The sequence below is a fragment of the Garra rufa genome, chromosome 11, assembly GCF_049309525.1.
Source record: "Garra rufa chromosome 11, GarRuf1.0, whole genome shotgun sequence".
NCBI lineage: Eukaryota > Metazoa > Chordata > Actinopteri > Cypriniformes > Cyprinidae > Garra > Garra rufa.
In genome coordinates this window covers 48750282-48772500 of record NC_133371.1, presented here as the reverse complement: position 1 = coordinate 48772500, position 22219 = coordinate 48750282, and the positions used below count along the sequence as shown (strand labels likewise).

The following is a 22219-nucleotide window of genomic DNA, read 5'->3' as shown; positions in this document are numbered from 1 at the left end:
AAAACTCAACTTATTAACTCGGGGGGAGTTGGAGAATGAGCCTATTTCCAAAAAAAGTGGAGTGTTCCTTTAAATCTAGTTTTTTTAATTTAGTAATCAGAGGAATGTGTGTGTGTTTGCAGACCTGCGTACGGAGCTGTGTTACCTCACACACATTGACGAGCGCTGCGGCGCTCCGATTCCCGGGCGGCACCGTGTGGACGCCTGCTGTTGCTCCGTGGGCGTGGCCTGGGGTCCGGAATGTGACGAGTGTCCGGAGAAAGGAACGCCGGAATACGGCCAGCTCTGCCCTCGACCCGGTTTCTCCCACCGCGGAGACTTCATCAACGGCAAACCCTTCCTGAAAGGTGCGTGAGACGGACGGGCCGCGTTCATCCACAAACTCACACATTCATTCAGTTAGTTAGTTTGTTTATCCTGACTTGTCATTGTTGGGTTTCTCCGCAGATATAAACGAGTGTAAAATGATCCACAGCTTGTGTACAAACGGCCGCTGCAGGAACACCATCGGCAGTTTCCGCTGCAGGTGCGACAACGGCTTCGCTCTGGACTTTGATGAAAGGAACTGCACAGGTGAGATCAGACTCAGGAAATGAGCTTCAGAAACAAGCATTTTAACACTAATGAGTCCTAATGTGTTATATGACACACAATCATTGTGCATAATCAAGGGTTTAAACTATTTGAGCTGTGTATGTCTGTGAAATAAAACAAAGCAATATTTAATAATTTTTCTTTGATTCATCTGACACAGTTGTGTTTTCAGATTTTATAAATATGAATTATTTAATTTAATTTAATTTAATTTAATTTGAAGAAAATGTAAGTGTCCAGAGATTCAAATAAATAAATTGTAATTATAATTATATTTCAAATAATTAAACTTCAGGTTTCCAGGCATTTTAGGAGCTCAGTGTTCTTTAGGTTTCTTCTAAACGCGAGACACTGCAGGTGAACAGGGTAAAAAAAATTAACTAATAGTTATCACCTTACCCAGCAAGTTGATTACATTAATAATTGCAAACATTTTTTGTATTACACGTTTTCTAAAATGAACTATGTGCCAATTTGCATAAATTTCTAGACAAACATCTAAACACTGGATGAAGTTTACAGAGGGAATTTTGGGTATCTCATATTTTCATGCCATATTTCAGAAAAAACAATGTATTTTTTATTTTACCATTTGTAGGGGAATAAAATGTTATATAAAATCAAGCAAATTCTATATGAACGAATCCCTCTGTAAAAATCGTCAGGATATAGACAGGAATAAAAATGTAAAGTGTGTTGTGTGTAAGTGCTACTGAAGTGGAGATTTATGGCTCAGTGTAGGAGAAAAAACTAATTTTGAGAAAACAGCCTTTAAAAATGTATTGTAATTGAAATCTATTGACACAAATAGATAAAGTGCTATAAAATAAACACTTAACAGTGTCTTTTGGATGTTTTCTTTTCACTAGTCTGAAAAAACACTTTATGAAACACCAAAAAGCCCAAAATCTCAAACTTGACAGGTGCATGAAAAAACTGTTTTTGCCTGCAGTGTCTCCCCTTAAACCAATAAATCAGCATTACTTTTCCAGTCATTTCTAATTTTAAAAATCATTAAATTTTTTTTTTTTTTGTCATTTTAGACCTGATACATATTTTAGAGCTTGGCATAACTACTTAAATGTATATTCATAATAAAAATATTAAAAATATTTAATTCTTTTGAATTTTTATGACTTTTATGACTAACAACCTAAAGTAAGATCATGATTTATAGTTTGACTTTTTTCTTATTTTAACTCACCTGGTTGGTTGAGAACCGCTGATGTCAAGTGCTGTTTTCACTCTTCATGTGTGTGTTTTCACAGATATCGATGAGTGCCGCATCTCTCCTGATCTGTGCGGTCAGGGCACGTGTGTGAACACAGCCGGTGATTTCCGGTGCGATTGTTTCCCCGGATATGAGAGCGGGTTCATGATGATGAAGAACTGCATGGGTGAGACGCTCACTGTTTTTCAGAAAGTTTCAAGATTCAAGATTTCAACAGTTTTCAACAAGATTTCAAATTTAAAAATGTAACCGCAACATGATTCAAGTAACATTCAACTTCAAAGTGCAGCACATGAGTTAACAAATTCATTTGTTAAATGCAGAAAATATGTAGGAAATATGAAGGCAAATATTGACCCTAGACCACAATTTGAGATTTATACAATTTTATAAGAAGCTTTCCATTGATGTATGGTTTGTTAGAATAGGACAATATTTGTCTGAGATAGAACTATTTGAAAATCTAGAATCTGAGGGTGCAAAAAATCTAAATATTAAGAAAATCGTCCAAATGATGTTCTTAGGAATGCATATTACTAATCAAAAATTATATGATATATATGTTCTGATATATTTATGGTAGGAAATTTTCAAAATATCTTCATGGAACATGATCTTTACTTAATATCCTAATGATTTTAAATATTCTTGACCCATACAATGTATTTTTCTCTATTGCTACAAATATACGGGAAAAAATGCTTTTCTTACTTATTTTTTGTTTTGCTTACAACGAAAATATCTAATAATTCTCAAATCAAGAAGGATTATTGAAGAAGTAAAAATTGTTAAAAAAGTAAAAATTAAGTGTTTTTCTTGAAACTAGCAAAATAATCTTCCAATGGAGTAAGCAAAATAATCTTATTTCAATCAGAAAACTAGATTATTTTGCTTACCCCATTTAAGCAAAAACTAACAAAATTTGGGTAATTTTTTTAGAAACAAGACATAATACCTTAAGTCATTTTACTTAAGTAAATGCATCCTGATTCAAGAATTCTTAGATATTTATACTAGAAAACAAGACAAAAATACTAAGGAGGAAAATATTTTTTTGCAGTTTAGATATCTGCTTTTCCAAAGCTTTCCTATGTAAACATGCACTTGATGGACGTGTTTGACTGTTGCGTTGCATCTTTTGTCTTTTACACTGCAAAAAAAGCTTACCTTACTTAGTATTTTTGTCTTGTTTTTGAGTCAAAATGTCTAAAAATTCTAAAATTAAGATGCATTTACTAAATAAGCAAAATTACATAAGACATTCAATCTTGTTTTAAGCAAAATGCACTTCATTTAGTTTTTCTTCCCCTGGAAACAAATAAAATGATCTGCCAGTGGAGTGAGTAAAATATTCTTAAACCAAGAGTATTTTACTTACCCCATTGGCAGATAATTTGACTTATTTTAGGCAAACAGCTCTTAATTTAGTTGTTCCCCCTGGAAACAAGACTTATGTAGTAAATGCATCTTAAATTAAGTTTTTTTTTAAATATATTTTGATTAGAAACAAGACAAAAACACTAAGTTAGACAATCCTAAAAACGTGTCACTGGAGTTAAAGAAGTTGACCTGACATGTAGTGTTATGTTTCAGACATCGATGAGTGTGAGCGCAACCCTTTGCTCTGCAGAGGAGGTGAATGCATCAACACCGAGGGCAGCTTCCGCTGCGAGTGTCCAGAGGGTCACGAGATCGCTCTCGACGGCTCTGCGTGTCTGGGTCAGTACGTGTGTGTAACTGTGTTTCATGCATTGATGGGAAACTCCTAAGTTGGATTGTAAATTTTAACCCAAACCTTCCTGCATTCACAGTTTTTGTTCATTGTGTGTTTTTTCTCTGCAGATATCAACGAGTGTGAACTGAGCGACAAGCTGTGCAGGAACGGTCAGTGTGTGAACATGGTGGGACGCTATCAGTGCTCATGCAACACCGGCTACAAATCCACCGAAGACAGACTGTCGTGCATCGGTAAGACACACAGAGGCTCACCGCACTGACACTCATATTAAATGTGGCGTTTCCCACATGAATCACTGTTTTCCCTTGACGTCAAGTCCAGACAGCAGCTCTCGCACTCAAACAATCCTAATTGAGTTTGTCGTTACTCTTTCCTGTGCGTTAAACAGGCCGCTTGTGTTTTAAACTCAGTGCTCTTGTTCTGCAGAATGTTGGATGAATGTGTGAAAATGTGCTCCTCAAAACAGAGATATACACTGCCGCTCAAATTGGGATCAGTACAATTTTAATGATTAAAAAAAAAAGTCTCATCAGAGTTGCATTTATATGATCAAAAATACAGAAAAAGTAACAGTTTTATTTTAATGCAATTTAAAATATAATTTATTTCTGTGATGCAAAGCTGCATTTTCAGCATCATTACTGCAGTCTTCAGTGTCACATGATCCTTCAGAAATCATTCTAATATACTGATTTATCATCAATGTTGGAAACAGTTGTGCTGCTTACACTGCAAAAAAGGCTTTTCTAGCTTAGATTTTTTGTCTTGTTTCCAGACAAAATATCTAAAAATTCTTAAATATTAAAAAAATATTAAGCAGCTGTTTCCAACATTAATAATAAATCAGCATATTAGAATGATTTCTGAATGATCATGTGATGCTGAAGACTGCAGTACACTGCAAAAAATGCTTTTCTTACTTAGACTTTTTATCTGGTTTCCAGCCAAAATATCTGAAAATTCTTAAATCAAGAAGGATTTTCTAGACGAGTAAAAATTATTGTCTTATATTCAGAAAAAAAAGTCAAAATTAAGTGCATTTTTGCTTAAAACAAGCAAAATAATCTGCCAATGGGGTTAGAAAAATAATCTTGTTTTGTCTGTTTGAAGATTTTTTTTGCTTAGCCCATTGGCAGATTATTTTGCTTGTTCTAAACAAAAACTCACTTAATTTTGACTTGTTATTTCTGAAAACAAGAAAATGATTTTTACTCGTCTAGAAAATCCTTCTTGATTTAAGAATTTTCTGATATTTTGGCTGGAAACCAGATAAAAAGTCTAAGTAAGAAAAGCATTTTTTGCAGTGTACTGCAGTCTTCAGCATCACATGATCATTCAGAAATAATTCTAATATGCTGATTTATTATTAATGTTGGAAACAGCTGCTTAATATTTTTTTGGAACCTGTAATTTTTTTTTCAGAATTCTTTGATGAATAAAAAGTAAAAAAAACAAAAACAGCATTTATTCAACATCGAAGTCTTTACTATCGCTTTTTATCAATTTAACACATCCTTGCTGAGAATGAATGAAAGTTTTATTGTTACAAACGTTTTCTATTTTAAATAAACGCTGTTCTTTTTTTGCTGTTCGGTTTATTGATCAAAGAATCCTGAAATAAGTATCACAGGTTCCAAAACACTGATAATAAATCAGCATATTAGAATGATTTCTGAAGGATCATGTGACAGTGAAGACTGGAGTAATGATGCTGAAAATTCAGCTTTGCATCACAGGAATAAATGATATTTTAAATAGGGGTGGGAATCTTCAGGCACTTCATGATCCGATCCCGATTCTGGGAATCATGATGCATTTTCAGAACGATTCTTGAATTAATTCTTCTGCTTTTTTAAATTTGTAAATTTTGTTACAACTTTATGTTTACAAAATGTAAAATTGCAGTTTCTATGCTTTTTGTTTCTAGTTGTAATCTCTGTATGTCAGTACTGCCATCTTAAAATCACTGGTTTCAAGATTTAATTATTTTTTTTTTTTGTAACAACAATTTTTATTTTCAAACATTGTCATACATATTAATACAACAGTTACATTTTTCATTATAACCAGATTAAAAAACACACACAAATAAATAAATAAATAATACATCAATTAAAGATAAGTAAAAAAAAAGTACAGCAATAAAATATACAATTAATTTAATTACAATTTTCATTATCAACTAAATATCACTATGTGTCACATTTTCAGTTTTCAATATTACTGCACATGGCTACATTTTCATATACATTTTAAATCAAATTTATTTTGTGCAAAATATACTTTTTTTAAATTATATAAGCAGGCTACTTTTACTTATTTAAAACAAGTGTTCTTTAAATATCCAAAAGTTTACATCAGAGACAGTGGCGGCTTTAACAGGCTGTATTCAAACTAATGCACACATCTATGTCCACATATCAGATGTTTTGCTCTGAAAACACAACATAACTCAATTTCGTATAAAAGTATTTGAAAATGCAAATGCATTTAACCGCATTTGCAATCAAGCTTTAAGACGAACAAACAAAAAGAGCATGTGAAAGTCTGTCAGAGTGTGAGTTTGGTGCATCTAATAGTACTGCATTCCAAACGGCAGAAATGAAAGCCTATCTAAAGTAAAACACGGCGGGTGGAAGCACACACTGTCAAGCAATGCGCACATGTCTCACAGTGCAAATTCTGTGCAGTGAAGCCTGCAGCATCTCTAGCCATATGTGGAGAAAAAGACAAGCTCAGAATCGTTGAAGAGAGAATTGCGATGCATCAGAAATTTTTTTTCTTCCACGCTTTATTTCAAAGGATATTAAGTATAGTATATTAAAATAGAAAACCGCTATTTTAAATTGCATTAACATTTCACAATATTACATTTTTCGGTATTTTTAATCAAATAAACGCAGCCGAAGCTGAAAAGCCCTTTAAAAAGCATTACAATTTTTACTGATCCCAAACTTTTAAGCGGGGAACGCATATAAGCTGCACATTAAGACTGTGAGCCAAGAATAGACTTTAAACAGGATCTGATGCAGGCAAACACAGTCAGTGATGTGTAAATGTGACACGTGTTTGTGTTTCAGATATTGATGAATGCACCATTGAGAACGGCGGCTGTGAGACGTTCTGCACGAATTCAGAAGGGAGTTACGAGTGCAGCTGTCGCCGCGGTTATGCCCTCATGCCTGACCTCAGGAGCTGCACAGGTCACACACACACACACACACACACACACACACACACACACACACACACACACTGATGCTGTACTGACCTCTGGCTGCTGTTGTGTGTGTGCAGATATCGATGAGTGTGAGGACAGTCCTGACATCTGTCACGGCGGTCAGTGCACCAACATCCCCGGTGAATTCCAGTGCCTGTGTTTTGACGGCTACATGTCGTCTGAGGATATGAAATCATGTCTGGGTAAATCACACTCATTTATTCACTCACTCTTTCATTAATGAGGCTGAGGACATGAGAACATCAGCATTCATCACACAAACCCCCGCTTGGATATGTGGACATACTGTGGTAATCCCATGGTATTGTTTAAAATACACTGCGCACTATAATGCAGGGTTTTCCAAACTAACATTGATGAGGTGATAAGTAAATGTAACTTATTTTCTTCTCTGGGAAACATGTAAGTATCTTCTGTAGCCTCTGAAGGGCAGAACTAAATAAAAATATGATATTTAGGCAAAATAGGAAAAATGTACACATCTCCATTCTGTCCAAAAGTTAATTAATTAATGCATGTTTTTTCCTTCTGGAGCATCAGTGAGTGTTTGAACCTTCTGTAATAGTTGCATATGAGTCCCTCAGTTGTCCTCAGTGTCAAAAGATGGATCGCAAAATTATACAGTCTTTGTTGGAAAGGGTTCAAATACACAAAAATGCTGGAAAACCAAAGAATTTGTGGGAGCTGAAGGGTTTTTCTGAAGAACAGCAGACAGTTTAACTGTTCAGGACAAACAAGGGACTCATGAACAACTATCACTAAACAAAAAAACACAGCTGTGGATCATTCAGAGAACAAACCAGTATTAAGAATCAACGGGATGTAAACGTTTTATAAATTCAACTCTTATTTTCTCTTGTGGACTAAATGTAAACATCATTTATGTGAATTATCTTATTCAGGTCAGTACTAAAAAAACAATAACATGCATTTTGTACTGTATGACTCCTTTTATTTTGGTAAAATAATTAACATTTTGCAGATTCTGAAAGGGGGATGTAAACTTTTGACTTCAACTGTAAATCATAAAAATGTAAAGGAGAAAAACATTTGAAATCAAAATGAAACAATTAAATCATCTCAATCAAATGCTTACTAAAAATGTTGAAATATTGTGTTTCTTTACTTGCACACTGCGAAATGATTTTCTTAGATTTTTTTGTCTTGTTTCCAGCTAAAATATCTAAAAATCATTTTCTTGTTTTCAGAAAAAACAAGTCAAAATTAGGCAAGTTTTTGCTTAGAACAAGCAAAATAATCTGCCAATGGAGTAAGAAAAAAAATCTTATTTCAAACAGAAAAAAAGTTTGTTTCTCTTGCCCCACTGGCAGAATATTTTGCTGGTTTTAAACAAAAACTCACTTAATTTTAACTTGCTTTTTCTGAAAACAAGAAAACAATTTTTAGTCGTCTAGAAAACCCTTTTTGATTTAAGAATATTTAGATATTTTGGCTGAAAACAAGACAAACAAGTGCATACTCACTTATACATTCATACAAAACATTCATTCTCTAAATCAATCTGTGTGTGTGTTTGTCAGATGTGAACGAGTGTGAGCTCAATCCAAACATCTGTCTGAGCGGGAAGTGTGAAAACACAAAGGGCTCGTTCATCTGTCACTGTGACCTCGGCTTCTCCGTCAGGAAAGGAACGACCGGCTGTACAGGTGAGACGCCCTTCACACACTCACACGTTTACTTCACTATCAAAATGGAGACATAAAATAGACTTCTATTGTTTTTATATACAGATTTTTACACATTTTCTAACCTAAATCTAACCCATACCTCTAACAGCAATTTTCAAAAAAAATGTTATACTAGTTTTCCAAATGAGGACGTCCTCAAAGAAAGGTTTTTGCAGACTTTGTCAGGTTTAGCTCATTTTTGGTTACAAATTTGCCCTTGTGCTTCATTCTAGTGCGCATCTGTCATTCATAAACTATTATAGTTTTTGTTCATGTTCTGAATTAGATTTCGTTTTATATTTCCTGTTTTCACTTTGAAAGTGAATCTCTGTAATTTTAATAGTTGTAATTTTATTTCCTTTTTTATTATTTATTTTTTTAGTGTTCAGCTTTCTTTGCCAGTGTTTTTTTTAAGTTGCCAGACACCACCAGCATTTTTCATCATTTTCACAGAGCTTTCATGACCCCCAGAATATTTCATTGTATGAATATCTGCACATGCAATGTGTCAAAACAAAGAACTGAACTTCTGCTTTTGAACATTTTATTTTATTCTAATTTCATGCATGCATTCATGCGACACTTAAATGTGGGCAAGTTTCATAAAAAAACAACAACATTTTGACCAAGAAATTATGTTTCAATGTTTAGTTGAAATTTTTATAGTTTTTATGTGTTGGTTTTAGTTATAGCTGATTTACAATATATTTGAGTTGAGATTTATTTTATCTCAAGTAACTAAAATGCTTTTTATGGCTTATTTTAAAATCACTCACTTTAATTAGACATTTTTATTATTTAATAAAAAAAATTACATTTTAAACTTTGATTTTGTAGTAAAAGTTTTACTTTTATTCTTTTTGTAATGCATTACTTTTTCATTTACAAGAAAATGTCTTACTTTTCCAAATAAGTAACAGCAGTTACTTTTCCCCAGTTATTGATTCAAATCCCCATGTTGAGAGAAATTGTGAGTAAGATGTTACTTTAGTTCTAGAATAAATGTGAACATGCATTAATTCATCTCACTCACTAAAAAACAGATCCAGTGTTCCTCAAAATGAACAAAAACGTTGAAATTCAACGCAAACCTGCAATAATTAAATATGTTCAATAATACAAATATCCTTTATGTATTTAATCCCATTTTATTAACCAATGTCTTTTCTGCTGACCTTTAATGATCCAATGCTAATAAATACTAATAAGCAAAAGTTACTCAAGATAATCTAACATTTGTTTTTCTTTTTTATTGCTGAAGAGTGCTGAACTTTGTTCTTAAGCGGTCTACTTTACCGACATGAACACTGCCCAGATTTAAAAAGTAACACAACGCATTACTTTCCATAAAAAGTAACTAAATAACGTAATTAGTTACTTTTTTAGGGAGTAACTCAATATTGTAATGCATTACTTTTAAAAGTAACTTCCCCAACACTAAATATATCTGTGTAGGTTTTATGTTTTATTTCAGTTAACGAAAATGAGAAATGCACTGCAAAAAAATGCTTTTCTTACTTAGATTTTTTTGTCTTGTTTCCAGCCCAAATATCTAAAAATTCTTAAATCAAGAAGGATTTTCTAGACAAGTAAAAATTATTTTCTTGTTTTCAGAAAAAAGAAGTTAAAATTAAGCAAGTTTTTGCTTAAAACAAGCAAAATATTCTGCCAATGGGGTAAGCAAAAAAAAAAAAAAACTTATTATAAACAAAAAAAAAAAAAGATTATTTTTCTTACCCCATTGGCAGATTATTTTGCTTGTTTCAAGCAAAAATACACTTAATTCTGACTTGTTTTTTTTCTGAAAACAAGACAATATTTTTTACTGATCTAGAAAATCGCTTTTGCACTGTGTTGACTTGGCAACTAACTGAAATAAAAATTTTAACTTTTTATATTTTTATTTTACTTCAATTTAAGTTCTTTTTTTAAGTAATCTCTTTTTAAAAATAACTCTGATCTGAATCTGAAAGTCTTTGATTCTTAAGGTCATCGTATGTGCTTTTTAGTTTTTTTTTTTTTTTCGTATTCGTCATCCTTTCCTATCAAAATGCTGAACACTTTACAATAAGGTTCATTAGTTAACATTAGTTAACGACATTAGTCAACATGAACTAAGAATTAACAACACTTCTACAGCGTTTATTAATCTTAGTTAATGTTAATTTTAGCATTTACTAATGCATTATTAAAATAGCAAGTTGTGTTTGTTAACATTAGTTAATGCACTGTGAACTAACATGAACAAACAATGAATTACTCTATTTGTATTAACTACCATTAACCAAGATTAATAAATAGTGCAATAAATCTATTGTTTATGGTTTGTTCATGTTAGTTAATACATTAACTAATGTTAAAGGGGCTATATGCAACACTAGGAAACAGAAAAACAGACTAAAACAGTCTATGAATCCTGACAACCTTATTGTAAAGTGTTACCAAAATGCTTACTACAGTTGTGAAAACACAGAAGATCGAACCTGATTAGGATTTTTTATGACAGACACAATTTTTGTAGGCAGTGTGTAAATGTGATTGACACAACATAAGGTTGTATTTATTTTTCAACATGCAAAAATTTCGGACTCAAAGACACTTGCTGCGTCCCAATTCGCCTACTTATACTATGCCCTAAAAGTGTGTACTCTTTTTGACGCTCTGTTGCTAAGTTACCTGAATCCTGTCACTGTTTAAACTGCCCTGTCAATCATCACAGTTAACATTACCTACATTTCATTTAATTTGATTTCCTTTCCGTATTAGAGAGAAATTAAGAGGCACGTTCGTTCACGAGTCTTTCATGCCGAGAACTTGTGTTTGCATATTTATGCGTTTAAACGTTAATGACCAAACCTATCATTATAAAAGTTCATAATGTTGCTCCACATGAAATATAATGCGGATAACATTAAATAAACATTTTTTATCAGGTTACACGCTGATTATTTATCACTCAAACCCCTTTCTCTACCTGTCCGTTGGTCGCGCATATCCGCCGTGTTTGTAGTTTTTTAACACTTTTTAAGCGTGTTTGTAGTTCTAATCGAATCCTCGTTCACCGCGCAATGTGTTGTGGGCGATATTAGCCGTTAGAGTGTTCACTGATCCGCACTTCGAATTCTGAAGTTAAGTAGTACACCATCCGGGAAACTTTGGAATACTTTTTTAAACGTACTACGATTTGGGACATACTAATTCTATTTTCGAATACTATTTAGGACGGATAGTATGCGAATTGGGACGCAGCAACTGTGATTTGTTTGTTTGTTGTGTTGTTGACGGTTGCTAGGGTGTTGCTATATGTGACCCTGGACCACAAAACCAGTCATAAGGTTAAATTTGACAAAACTGAGATCTATATATCATATGAAAGCTCAATAAATAAGCTTTCTATTGATGTATGGTTTGTTAGGATAGGACAATATTTGGCTGAGATACATCTATTTGAAATCAGAAATCTGAGGATGCAAAAAAAATCAAAAAGACTGAGAAAATCCCCTTTAAAGTTGTCCAAATTAGGTTCTTAACAATGCATATTACAAATCAAAAATTACATTTTGATATGTTTACAGTAGGAATTTTACAAAAAATCTTCATGGAACATGATCTTTACTTAATTTCTTAATAATTTTTGGCATAAAAGAAAAATCAATAATTTTGACCCATGCAATGTATTTTTGGCTATTGCTACAAATATACCCCAGACTTAAGACTGGTTTTGTGGTCCAGGGTCACATATATGGTTCATAAGGTACTGAGAGTTGTAAGTATGTTTCTATGCGGTTGCTAGGGTGTTCTGGGCGGTTGTTAGGTAGTGTCAGTTTGAGCTCTCTGTCAGTCTCTCTCAGTCTCTCGCTCATATTTTCCGTGTTTTCAGAGCATGTTTTCCCGGTCTGATCTGAGTCAGCGCGCAGGAATCCTGAGGCGCCTCATGTTCTCTGTGCTCCAGCTCGGGATATTTGCACGTGAGGTTGAGCTGGGAGAAATTCGGCCCAGATTCCTGAGCGCTGATCAATGGCTGAAGAAACGGCCCATTGGAGCCGCTCAGGCAGTGGAAGCAGATGGGTGTTTGTGTGACCGAATCCTCTGGCCCGTCTCCGAGCTCATCTCTGCGTGGGTTTCTGTCCCGTTCGGATTCGCCGCTCGTTGGCTTTTCGTTTTAATACCTTTCACGTTTTCATCCTGCGAGCATTTCGCCCACATCTGCAGCCGTTTGTTTCTCTGTGTATTTTTACTGGTGATGATTTTAATGTGTGTCATTTATAAACGTCCTGCCGCGATTCAGACGTGAGCTTCATTTAACGTGATGTTTTCCAGGCGTGATGGGACTGACGTGTGATGCTAATGAACTGAAGATCATTTATTTGAGTTGTGCTGGATTGTGGGAGAGCTGCAGCAGTGATGGATGAGTGTGTGAAGGTCATCTGCGATCCTCTTCACGTGTGTTTTAATTGGCCGTCAGCACGTGTACATAAGAGTGACGTCATCGGTGTCAAGGGTGGGGTCAGTGCTTGAGGTCAGGGGTCAGCGTACACACACACAGTGTTTCCCAGGGTTTCAGGATCAGTGAAGGACATTTAATGTCTCTGGTGAATCTCTGAGTGATGATCCAAGTGAAATCTGAAACATAAATAGAAATAGAACAGAAGTGCATTTAAGTTTCGTTTTTGTCAAAGGAATCCCTTTGACCTGAAATATCTTTTAGATTAAGATTTTACAACCCCAGTTTCAAATGAAACTCTTTAACCTTTATTTAATTGACTAAAGTACAAAGAAAAAATGTCCAGTGTTTTCAGTGTCCAACTTTTAATTTTATTTTGTAAATATAAACACATTTTGATTTTCATAGCTCCAACACACTCCAAAAAAAAATTGGAACAGAGGCTAAATAAAAGTGAAAAGGTTATAGAATTTGAAACGGTTCACAGTAAGCAGGTGAAATGGCATTTCACAAAACACCCCAACTTTTCTGAAATTGGGGTTGTAAATTAATATTAATAATTTGACAACATATTTGCATGTTCATGCTTCTCTGGTCAGTTTTTAGTTTAATTGGGATACTCTTATAGTTTTTAAATATTTATCTTTTTTGGTTTCCTATTTATTTTAGTCATATTTTTAGTCATTTTGTTGTGTTTGCATCATTTTTTTTAATGTATAGTTGAAATCTATATAGTTTTTATACATTTGTTTTAGTTTTAGCTGTTCTAGAATATCATATAAAGTAAATGAAGGTTAAAAATGTATTTGAGTTAAGGCTTATTTCATCTCAAGTAACTAAAATGCTTTTTATGTTTTTTTTTAAATCACTCATTTTAATTAGACATTTTCACAATTAAAAAAAATACATTTTAAACTGATTTTGTAAAAGTTTTACTTTTTTTTTTTTTTTTTTGATCATTCTTTTAAATTAAAATTGTAATTTTCATGAATAAATATTTAGTAAGCATGCTATTTTGATATTTAAAAAAAAAATAATTTATTGTACTTTAACTATTAAGTACAGTATAACTTTTGCTTCATTAAGGGTTTTAAATATGCTCATGGAGAATGCGACATTAATATATGCTTTATAAGTACTAATAAACAGCCAATATTTTGAAATAGACATGCTAATTAACAACTAGTTAACAGTTAATAGTTAATAATATAATAAAGTGTTACCTAATATGTGTCCTTGAACCACAAAACCAGTCATAAAACAAAAAAAGAGAGCTGAATAAATAAGCTTTGGCCAAACTATTTGAAAATTTGCAATCTGAGGGTGCACAAAAATCTAAATATTGAGAAAATCACCTTTAAAGTTGTCCAAAAGAAGTTTTTAGCAATGCATATTACTAATCAAAAATTAAGTTTGGATATATTTACAGTAGGAAATGTACAAAATATCTTCATGGAACATGATCTTTACTTAATATCCTAATGATTTTTGGCATAAAAGAAATGTATTGTTGGCTATTGCTACAAACATACCCATGCTACTTAAGACTGGTTTTGTGATCCAGTATTTTAATTTTACATGTTTATAAATGAATTTTTAGTAAGCGTTTTATCATGTTTTCAGTAAATGTGTCATGTGCTGAGCATTTGTTCAGTTTGACATGTTGGGTGAGTTATTTTATATAATTTCCCCTGACCGTCTCGATTCCTCCAGTTCTAGAGAAACATTCATCATGCAGTTTTATTCTCTTTCAGCACTTCATGTGTTTGTGCTTTAATTCAGTGCAATTTGACTGGCGTGATTATGAGTCTTTATTGATGAGCTTGTTTATCTGAGCTCAGTTCCCATCAGGCCAGTTAAGTGGTTTATTTTGGAGTAAACACTGAAGCGCTCCATTATTTCCTCTCTCTGGTTTTATCACTTTGATTCGGTGTCAGCTGGACGTGTGCTGCGCATATTTTGCCGATTAGATTTGCTCTAATAAAAGCGCAGCGTGCTATCAGGACGGGCAGACGGAGAGGTCGCTCCGCTCCGGTTATTTGAGGACAGAGCGAGAGCTGCGGTCTAACGAGACTCCGTGGAGGAACAGGATGTGAAGGTCTCACAGCTGAACTTCATCAGACACGTTCAGCGACGCGCTCGTTAAACAATCTCGTTAGACGGACACTGACCGCTCGCGGGATCCTGGGATTAAGCCGCCGCAATTATTTCAGACCCTGCTACAGGAAATGATGTCACGCTCCGGGACGGCTCCACTCACACGGTCAAACTTCACGTTTACGGGTCACCGGACGACAACTGGAGTTCAGTATGCGGCGGGAACACGAAGTGTCATGTGACCAGATGTGTGTCGCAATAGAGTGCAAAGTTAAAACTTCGTTCTCCATTGCCAAATTGAATTTTATTGAAGTAAAGTCAAGTCACCTTTATTTATATAGCCCTTTGAACAATACAGCTGTCAAAGCAGCTGTACAGTATTTAATAGAAAAATAGTGTCAATAATGCAAAAGGACAACAGTGACTACTCAGTTTTCATCATCCAGCTTAGTTCAGTTCAAATAGTATCTGTGCAATCAAGTCAACGATATCGCTGGGAGTGAAGTGTCCCCGACTAAGCAGCGGCAAGGAACCAAAACTCCACCGGTGACAGAAATGGAGAAAAAACCTTGGGAGTGACCATCTGAGGTTTTAGGTCAGATAATTAACTCCTCTGTTTTTTCAGGATTTAGCAGTACGAAGTTACTCGTCATTCAGTTTTTTTATATCGACTATGCATTCGGTTTTTCAAATTGGTATGTTTCTCCAGGCCACAAAGAAATATGTGACTCTGGACCACAAAACCAGTCATAAGGTTAAATTTTACAAAACTGAGATGTATACATCATATGAATACTCAATAAATAAGCTTTCTATTGATGTATGGTTTGTTAAGATAGGACAATATTTGGTCGAGATACATCTATTTGGAAATCAGGAATCTGAGGGTGCAAAAAAATCAAAATACTGAGAAAATCACTTTTAAAGTTGTCCAAATTAGGTTCTTAACAATGCATATTACTAATCAAAAATTACATTTTGATAAGTTTACAGTAGGAATTTTACAAAAAAACTAAATGTAACATGATCTTTACTTAATTTCCTAATGATTTTTGGCATAAAAGAAAAATCAATAATTTTGACCCATACCATGTATTTTTGGCTATTGCTACAAATATACCCCAGCGACTTAAGACTGGTTTTGTGGTCCAGGGTCACATATAGAGCTGAGTTTCATCCATATAACAATGAAAGTTAACACTGTTTCCTGATGATATCTCCTAAGGGTAACATGTAAAGTGAGAAAAGTAATGGCCCTAGTACTGAGCCTTGAGGTACTCCATACTGCACTTGTGATTGATTTTATACTAGGTTCATTCACTGCTACGAATTGATGACGGTAAAATAAGTACGATTTGATCCACGCCAATACACTACCACTAATGCCAAAAAAATATTCAAGTCTATTCAAAAGAATGTTGAGGTCAATAGTGTCAAACGCAGCGCTAAAATGCAGTAGCACTAAAAGAGAGATGCAACCACGATCGGATGATCATTAGTAACTCTAATAAGAGCGGTCTCAGTACTATGATACGGTCTAAATCAAGAAGGAACAATTAATAATATAATTAATAATTATGAGGATACTACCTTTTCTAGTATCTTTGACAGAAAAGAGAGATTTGAGATTGGTCTGTAGTTAATTAATTTGTTGTGTCTTTTTAATAAGTGGCTTAATAACAGCCAGTTTGAAGATTTTGAGGACATATCCAAATGACAGTGACGAATTAATAATATTTAAAAGAGGGTCTATGACTTCTGATGATTTAACAAGTTTATAAAATTCTTCCTCTCCTATAGTAGAGAACGAGGGGAATTGTTCCTCAGAAGATCTATAGCGCTCTATCTGATGCGATACTGTAGCTGACGGCTACATGGTTACAATTTGATCTCTAATAGTATCGATCTCGGAAGTAAAGTAGTATATAAAGTCATTACTGCTGTGCTGTTGGGAAATGTCAACACCTGCTGATGCTTTATTTTTTGTTAATTCAGCCACGGTACTGAATAAATACTTAGGGTTATGTTTGTTTTTTTCTAAAAGAGACAAAAAGTAATCAGATCTGTTTTTAATCAGAACAGTTTTTAATGCTTTTCTATATGATAGGGTACGTTCACGCCAGGCTGTGCGAAAAACCTCTAGTTTTGTTTTCCTTCAGCTGCGCTCCATTTTCTGGGTTGCTCTCTTTAGGCGCGAGTGTGCTCATTATACCACGGTGTTGGACTGTTTTCCTTAATTTTCCATAGGCGTCCTCATAGATACAATTGTTCTCTAAGAAGGAACATAATTGTGAGGACACTACCTTTTCTAGTATCTTTGACAGAAAAGAGAGATTCGTGATCGGTCTGTAATTAACTAATAAGTGGCTTAATAACAGCCAGTTTGAAGATTTTGAGGACATATCCTAATGACAGTGACGAATTAATAATATTTAAAAGAGGGTCTATGACTTCTGGAAGCACCTCTTTTAGTAGCTTAGATGGAATCGGGTCTAACACACATGTTGTTGGTTTAGATGATTTAACAAGTTTATACAAGTCTTCCTCTCCAATAGTAGAGAACGAGGGGAATTGTTCCTCGGGAGATCTATAGCACACTATCTGATGCAATACTGTAGCTGACGGCTACATGCCCTGCTGAAAAGACAAGCAAAAACCAGCCTAGGCTGGTTGACTGGTTTTATCTGGTCAGCAGGCTGGTTTTAGAGGGGTTTTGGCCAGTTTTGGTCTTGGCTGGTCAGGCATTGAATAAAGTAAATGTTTGTTTTCTTCTAAAAGAGAAAGTAATCAGATGCTTTTCTGTAGGATAGGGTACATTCATGCCATGCAGTACGAAATACCTCTAGTTTTGTTTTCTTCCACCTGCGCTCCTTTTTGCCATTCTTTCGCAACTTTGTTTTAAAATAATTATGTTTAACAGTTAAATTAGTGGTAAAAACTACATTACCCACGATCCTGCAGATAAGTCCACCAATCAGAAAATCATAGTGAACAAATCATGCCAAAATTAGTCAAATACAAAATGCATGTTTGAAAAATATAATTGCAAACTTCATGTGTGTGTTTGTGTGATTTAGACATTAACGAGTGTGAGATCGGCGCTCATAACTGCGACCGACACGCGACCTGCACGAACACCGCCGGCAGCTTCAAATGCAGCTGTGCTCCGGGCTGGATCGGGAACGGGGTCAAATGCACAGGTACGATCTCTTGCTCATGATCTGATCTGATGTGTTTGTTTTGATGGTGATCCGGTGTGCAGCAGAGCTGTTTTCTGTTTCCTGTTGCAGATCTGGACGAGTGTTCTAACGGGACGCACCTGTGCAGCCCCAGCGCAGACTGCATGAACACCATGGGCTCCTACCGCTGCCTGTGCAAAGAAGGATTCTCTGGAGACGGATTCTACTGCATTGGTACTAATTCACACACACACACACACACACACACACACACACTGTAAAAAAGGCTTATCTTACTTAGTATTTTTCTCTTGTTTCTAGTCAAAATATCTAAAAATTCTTAAAAGAAGATGCATTTACTAGATAATCAAAATGACTGGATATTTAGTCTTGTTTCCAGGGGAAAAAAAAAAAAAAAATTAAATGCATTTTGCTTAAAGGTTGTATCAGCGATTTCTAGCCTGAAACATAAAGCGTCAAATTCAGCTGACCTTTCATTACGATCCGCTCGCTGCCTGCCCCATAAATTGTCTGTGAAAAAACCGCGTCTCTCTGGTCAGCCTAGGGTCCGAGATATGCCAAAAAAAACAATCGGCACTACCAACCTTTCCACAGATAAACAAACAGTGTTCCAACCAATCAGCGTCAGGGGTTTGGTGTTGTGGACTTTCGCTCCGCCTCCCTCACATCCCTGCACCAGTAGGAAAGTCCACAACACCAAACCCCTGACGCTGATTGGTTGGAACACTGTTTGTTTATCTGTGGAAAGGTTGGTAGTGCCGATTGTTTTTTTTGGCATATCTCGGACCCTAGGCTGACCAGAGAGACGCGGTTTTTTCACAGACAATTTATGGGGCAGGCAGCGAGCGGATCGTGAAGAAAGGTCAGCTGAAATTGACACTTTATGTTTCAGGCTAGAAATCGCTGATACAACCTTTAAATCAAAAGTAAATATCTTACATTGTTTTGCTTAGCTAGTAAATGCATCTTACTTTAAAGGAGTAGTTCACTTCCAGAACAAAAATTGACAGATAATGACTCACCCCATTGTCATCCAAGATGTTTATGTCTTTCTTTCTTCAGTTGTAAAGAAATTATGTTTTTTGACAAAAACGTTTCAGGAATAATCTCCATATAGTGGACTTCTATGGTGCCCGCGTGTTTAAACTTCCAAAATGCAGTTTAAATGCAGCTTCAAAGGACTCTAAACAATCCTAGCCAAAGAAGAAGAGTCTTATCTAGCGAAACGATCGATCATTTTCTAAAAAAAAAAAAAAAAAATGCTCACCATGTGCATACCTTAACTGTATTAACCCGGATTACACAGAGTACTCATGCGCATCGCAGAGCTAGACAAGACGAGCATTTGAGGATTAAAAAACAAAAAATGGCAGATCGTTTTGCTAGATAAGACCAAAATTGCATTTTGGAAGTTCAAACTCAGGGCACCATAGAAGTCCACTATATGGAGATTATTCCTGAAATGTTTTCCTCCAAAAACAATTTCTTTACGACTAAAGAAAGAAAGACATGAACATCTTGGATGACAAGGGGGTGAGTACATTACCTGTTCATTTTTGTTCTGGAAGTGAACTAATCCTTTAAAAACTTTTATATATTTTGACTAGAAACAAGATAAAAATACTAAGTAAGATAAGCCTTTTTTTTCCAGTGCACACGCGTTCATTTACACACAAGATGTGATGTTGCTGTTAATGCACATGTGTTTGTTCTGTAGACACGGATGAGTGTGCGGAGAACGTGAACCTGTGTGAGAACGGACACTGTCTGAACGTCGCGGGTGGATACCGCTGTGAGTGTGACATGGGCTTCATCCCCACCCCAGACGGGAAAGCCTGTGAAGGTGAGACACTCCTGTGTTTGTGTTCCTGTGAGTCCAGTTCCTCCAGATTAAGACCCGTAATGCGTTACAGCTGTTGTGTGTTTGTCTCCACAGACATAGACGAGTGCACGTTTGCAGACATCTGTGTGAACGGCCGCTGCCGCAACATCCCGGGTCTCTTCCGGTGCCTGTGTGACCCCGGATACGAGCTGGACCGCAGCGGAGGAAACTGCACAGGTATGGGATCAGTTCACGCCAGTGTCCGAATTGTGTCAAACCTATTGGGGGGGGTCCCCTTTAAAAAAAAAAAATTAAAAAACCTTACATAAATATAATTCATATTTTTTTGTCTTATCCTTGTTATTGTGGAGAAAGCCTAATTCTAAAATAAAAGCTTATTTTACCGTGATCAGTGAATTAGGTGTGTACCAAACAGTGACTGAGTACAGAATTCGATATCTATCTTAGGGGTATGTGATATTGACAAAAAATGATATCTCAATATTTTCTGGGATTTTGTTGATAATGATAATCAAGTGTTGCAGGACTGCCGTGGTCAGCTGACTCCTAAAGTTTTTGATATTATTCATATTTTGTGTGGTCAGTTCACAGCAGTGGCAATAAAACGAATCTTTTCCAACAAGTTTAAAATGATTTTTACCCTTAATGGGCATTTTTATATTTATAAAGCATTTTTTTTTTCTAGAAGTGTGTCAAATTCTTACATTTAATTAAAGTAAATTACAGTAATAAGACATTTGGGGCCAAAAAAATAATATCATTATCAACAAAAGTCATCTTTGCAATGCAGATGAAACAGAGGCTGCATATAAAGTGCCATTTAGATGCATTTACACTCTGTTTAATGCAAGACATGAATGTATTTAACTTGCAGTGACAAATGCATACATAATGTTTTGAAATTATATTTTTAAAATGTTAAATACTGATATTTGAAATTATTTAAAGGTGCCATAGAATGGAAAACTGTATTTACCTTGGCATAGTTGAATAATAACAGTTCAGTACATGGACATGACATACTGTGAGTCTCAAACACCATCATTTCCTCCTCCTTATATAAATCTGGTGTTTGCAAAAGACCACCGAAAAATAGGTCAGTTCCAACATAACACCGACTGTTACGCAATAGCCCCGATCGTTAATAGTTACGCCCCCAACATTTGCATCGCCCAATCATCAGTAACGCCAGTACATCAGTACAATAAGGCGAGCCACTGAATGGACATGGTTAGCTTAATGCTAGCGCTAGCCTGATACATTGCAGTACATAAGATTTCACTTCCCACATAAACAGAGAGATGACTGCTGATGATGGCCAATGATTTACAGATCCTGAGCATCACTAACAAGCATATAAACTTGTGTGGTAAGTACTTGTGTCGCTGCAGTATAACATTACACAGAGCACATGCGACCACAATAATAAGAGGAAAATGTTGCATATTAAAAGCAGCTAGAGCTCCGTAATTAAATATTTATTTTCCTCCATGTGCGAGCTATTGAGATGAGCAGCTCTGTCAAACAGCCAATCAGAGCAGAGCTCCTCATTAATATTCACGGACCTTCCAAATAAGGCAATAACAGAGCATTTCATTCTAGGGACAAATCCTAGGGTTGTAAATGGACCGTTTCTGGAGAATTTTTGCCCTTTCCTATGCCTTATAGCTTCTATGTAGATATCAGAGAACAATTTAAAATACTGAATCAATGCATTCTATGGCACCTTTAAAAAAATGAAAAGGTACGTTATTGTGAAACTAGATAAAAAAGTTTGTCAAGACCCCCAGCCCACCCTCAATTTGAACACTGGTTCACACACAAGACTCATGACAGGTGTGACCGCTCCTCTGATCCCGCTCTTCTCTCTCTCTGTGTTGTGTGTCAGATGTGAACGAGTGCGCTAACCCCACCACCTGCATCAGTGGCCTGTGTCTCAACACTCCAGGCAGCTACATCTGCAACTGTCCGCCCGGCTTCGAGCTCAACCCCACTGGAGTGGGCTGCGTGGGTGAGACATGTTAACCCTGTACAGCTCCAGCTGATAACGTGCGCCGCAGCACTCATCATGTCCTCTGTCTGTCTGTCTGTCTGTCTGTCTGTCTGTCTGTCTGTCTGTCTGTCTGTCTGTCTGTCTGTCTGT

The 22219-nt window shown here is 35.4% G+C and overlaps 1 protein-coding gene across 1 annotated transcript in view; it reads left to right on the top strand.

Annotated features, from left to right (window-relative positions):
- LOC141345409 (fibrillin-1-like) overlaps window positions 1–22219 on the top strand; it is an 89462-nt gene that overhangs the window by 36664 nt on the left and 30579 nt on the right. Inside the window, exons 22-34 of the mRNA XM_073850260.1 lie at window positions 123–347; window positions 448–573; window positions 1863–1991; window positions 3419–3544; window positions 3668–3793; window positions 6644–6766; window positions 6861–6986; window positions 8346–8471; window positions 18111–18233; window positions 18324–18446; window positions 19951–20076; window positions 20170–20292; window positions 21965–22087. Of these exons, the coding sequence (XP_073706361.1) occupies window positions 123–347; window positions 448–573; window positions 1863–1991; window positions 3419–3544; window positions 3668–3793; window positions 6644–6766; window positions 6861–6986; window positions 8346–8471; window positions 18111–18233; window positions 18324–18446; window positions 19951–20076; window positions 20170–20292; window positions 21965–22087 (1725 nt within the window). The remainder of the gene's footprint in view (window positions 1–122; window positions 348–447; window positions 574–1862; window positions 1992–3418; window positions 3545–3667; window positions 3794–6643; window positions 6767–6860; window positions 6987–8345; window positions 8472–18110; window positions 18234–18323; window positions 18447–19950; window positions 20077–20169; window positions 20293–21964; window positions 22088–22219) is intronic.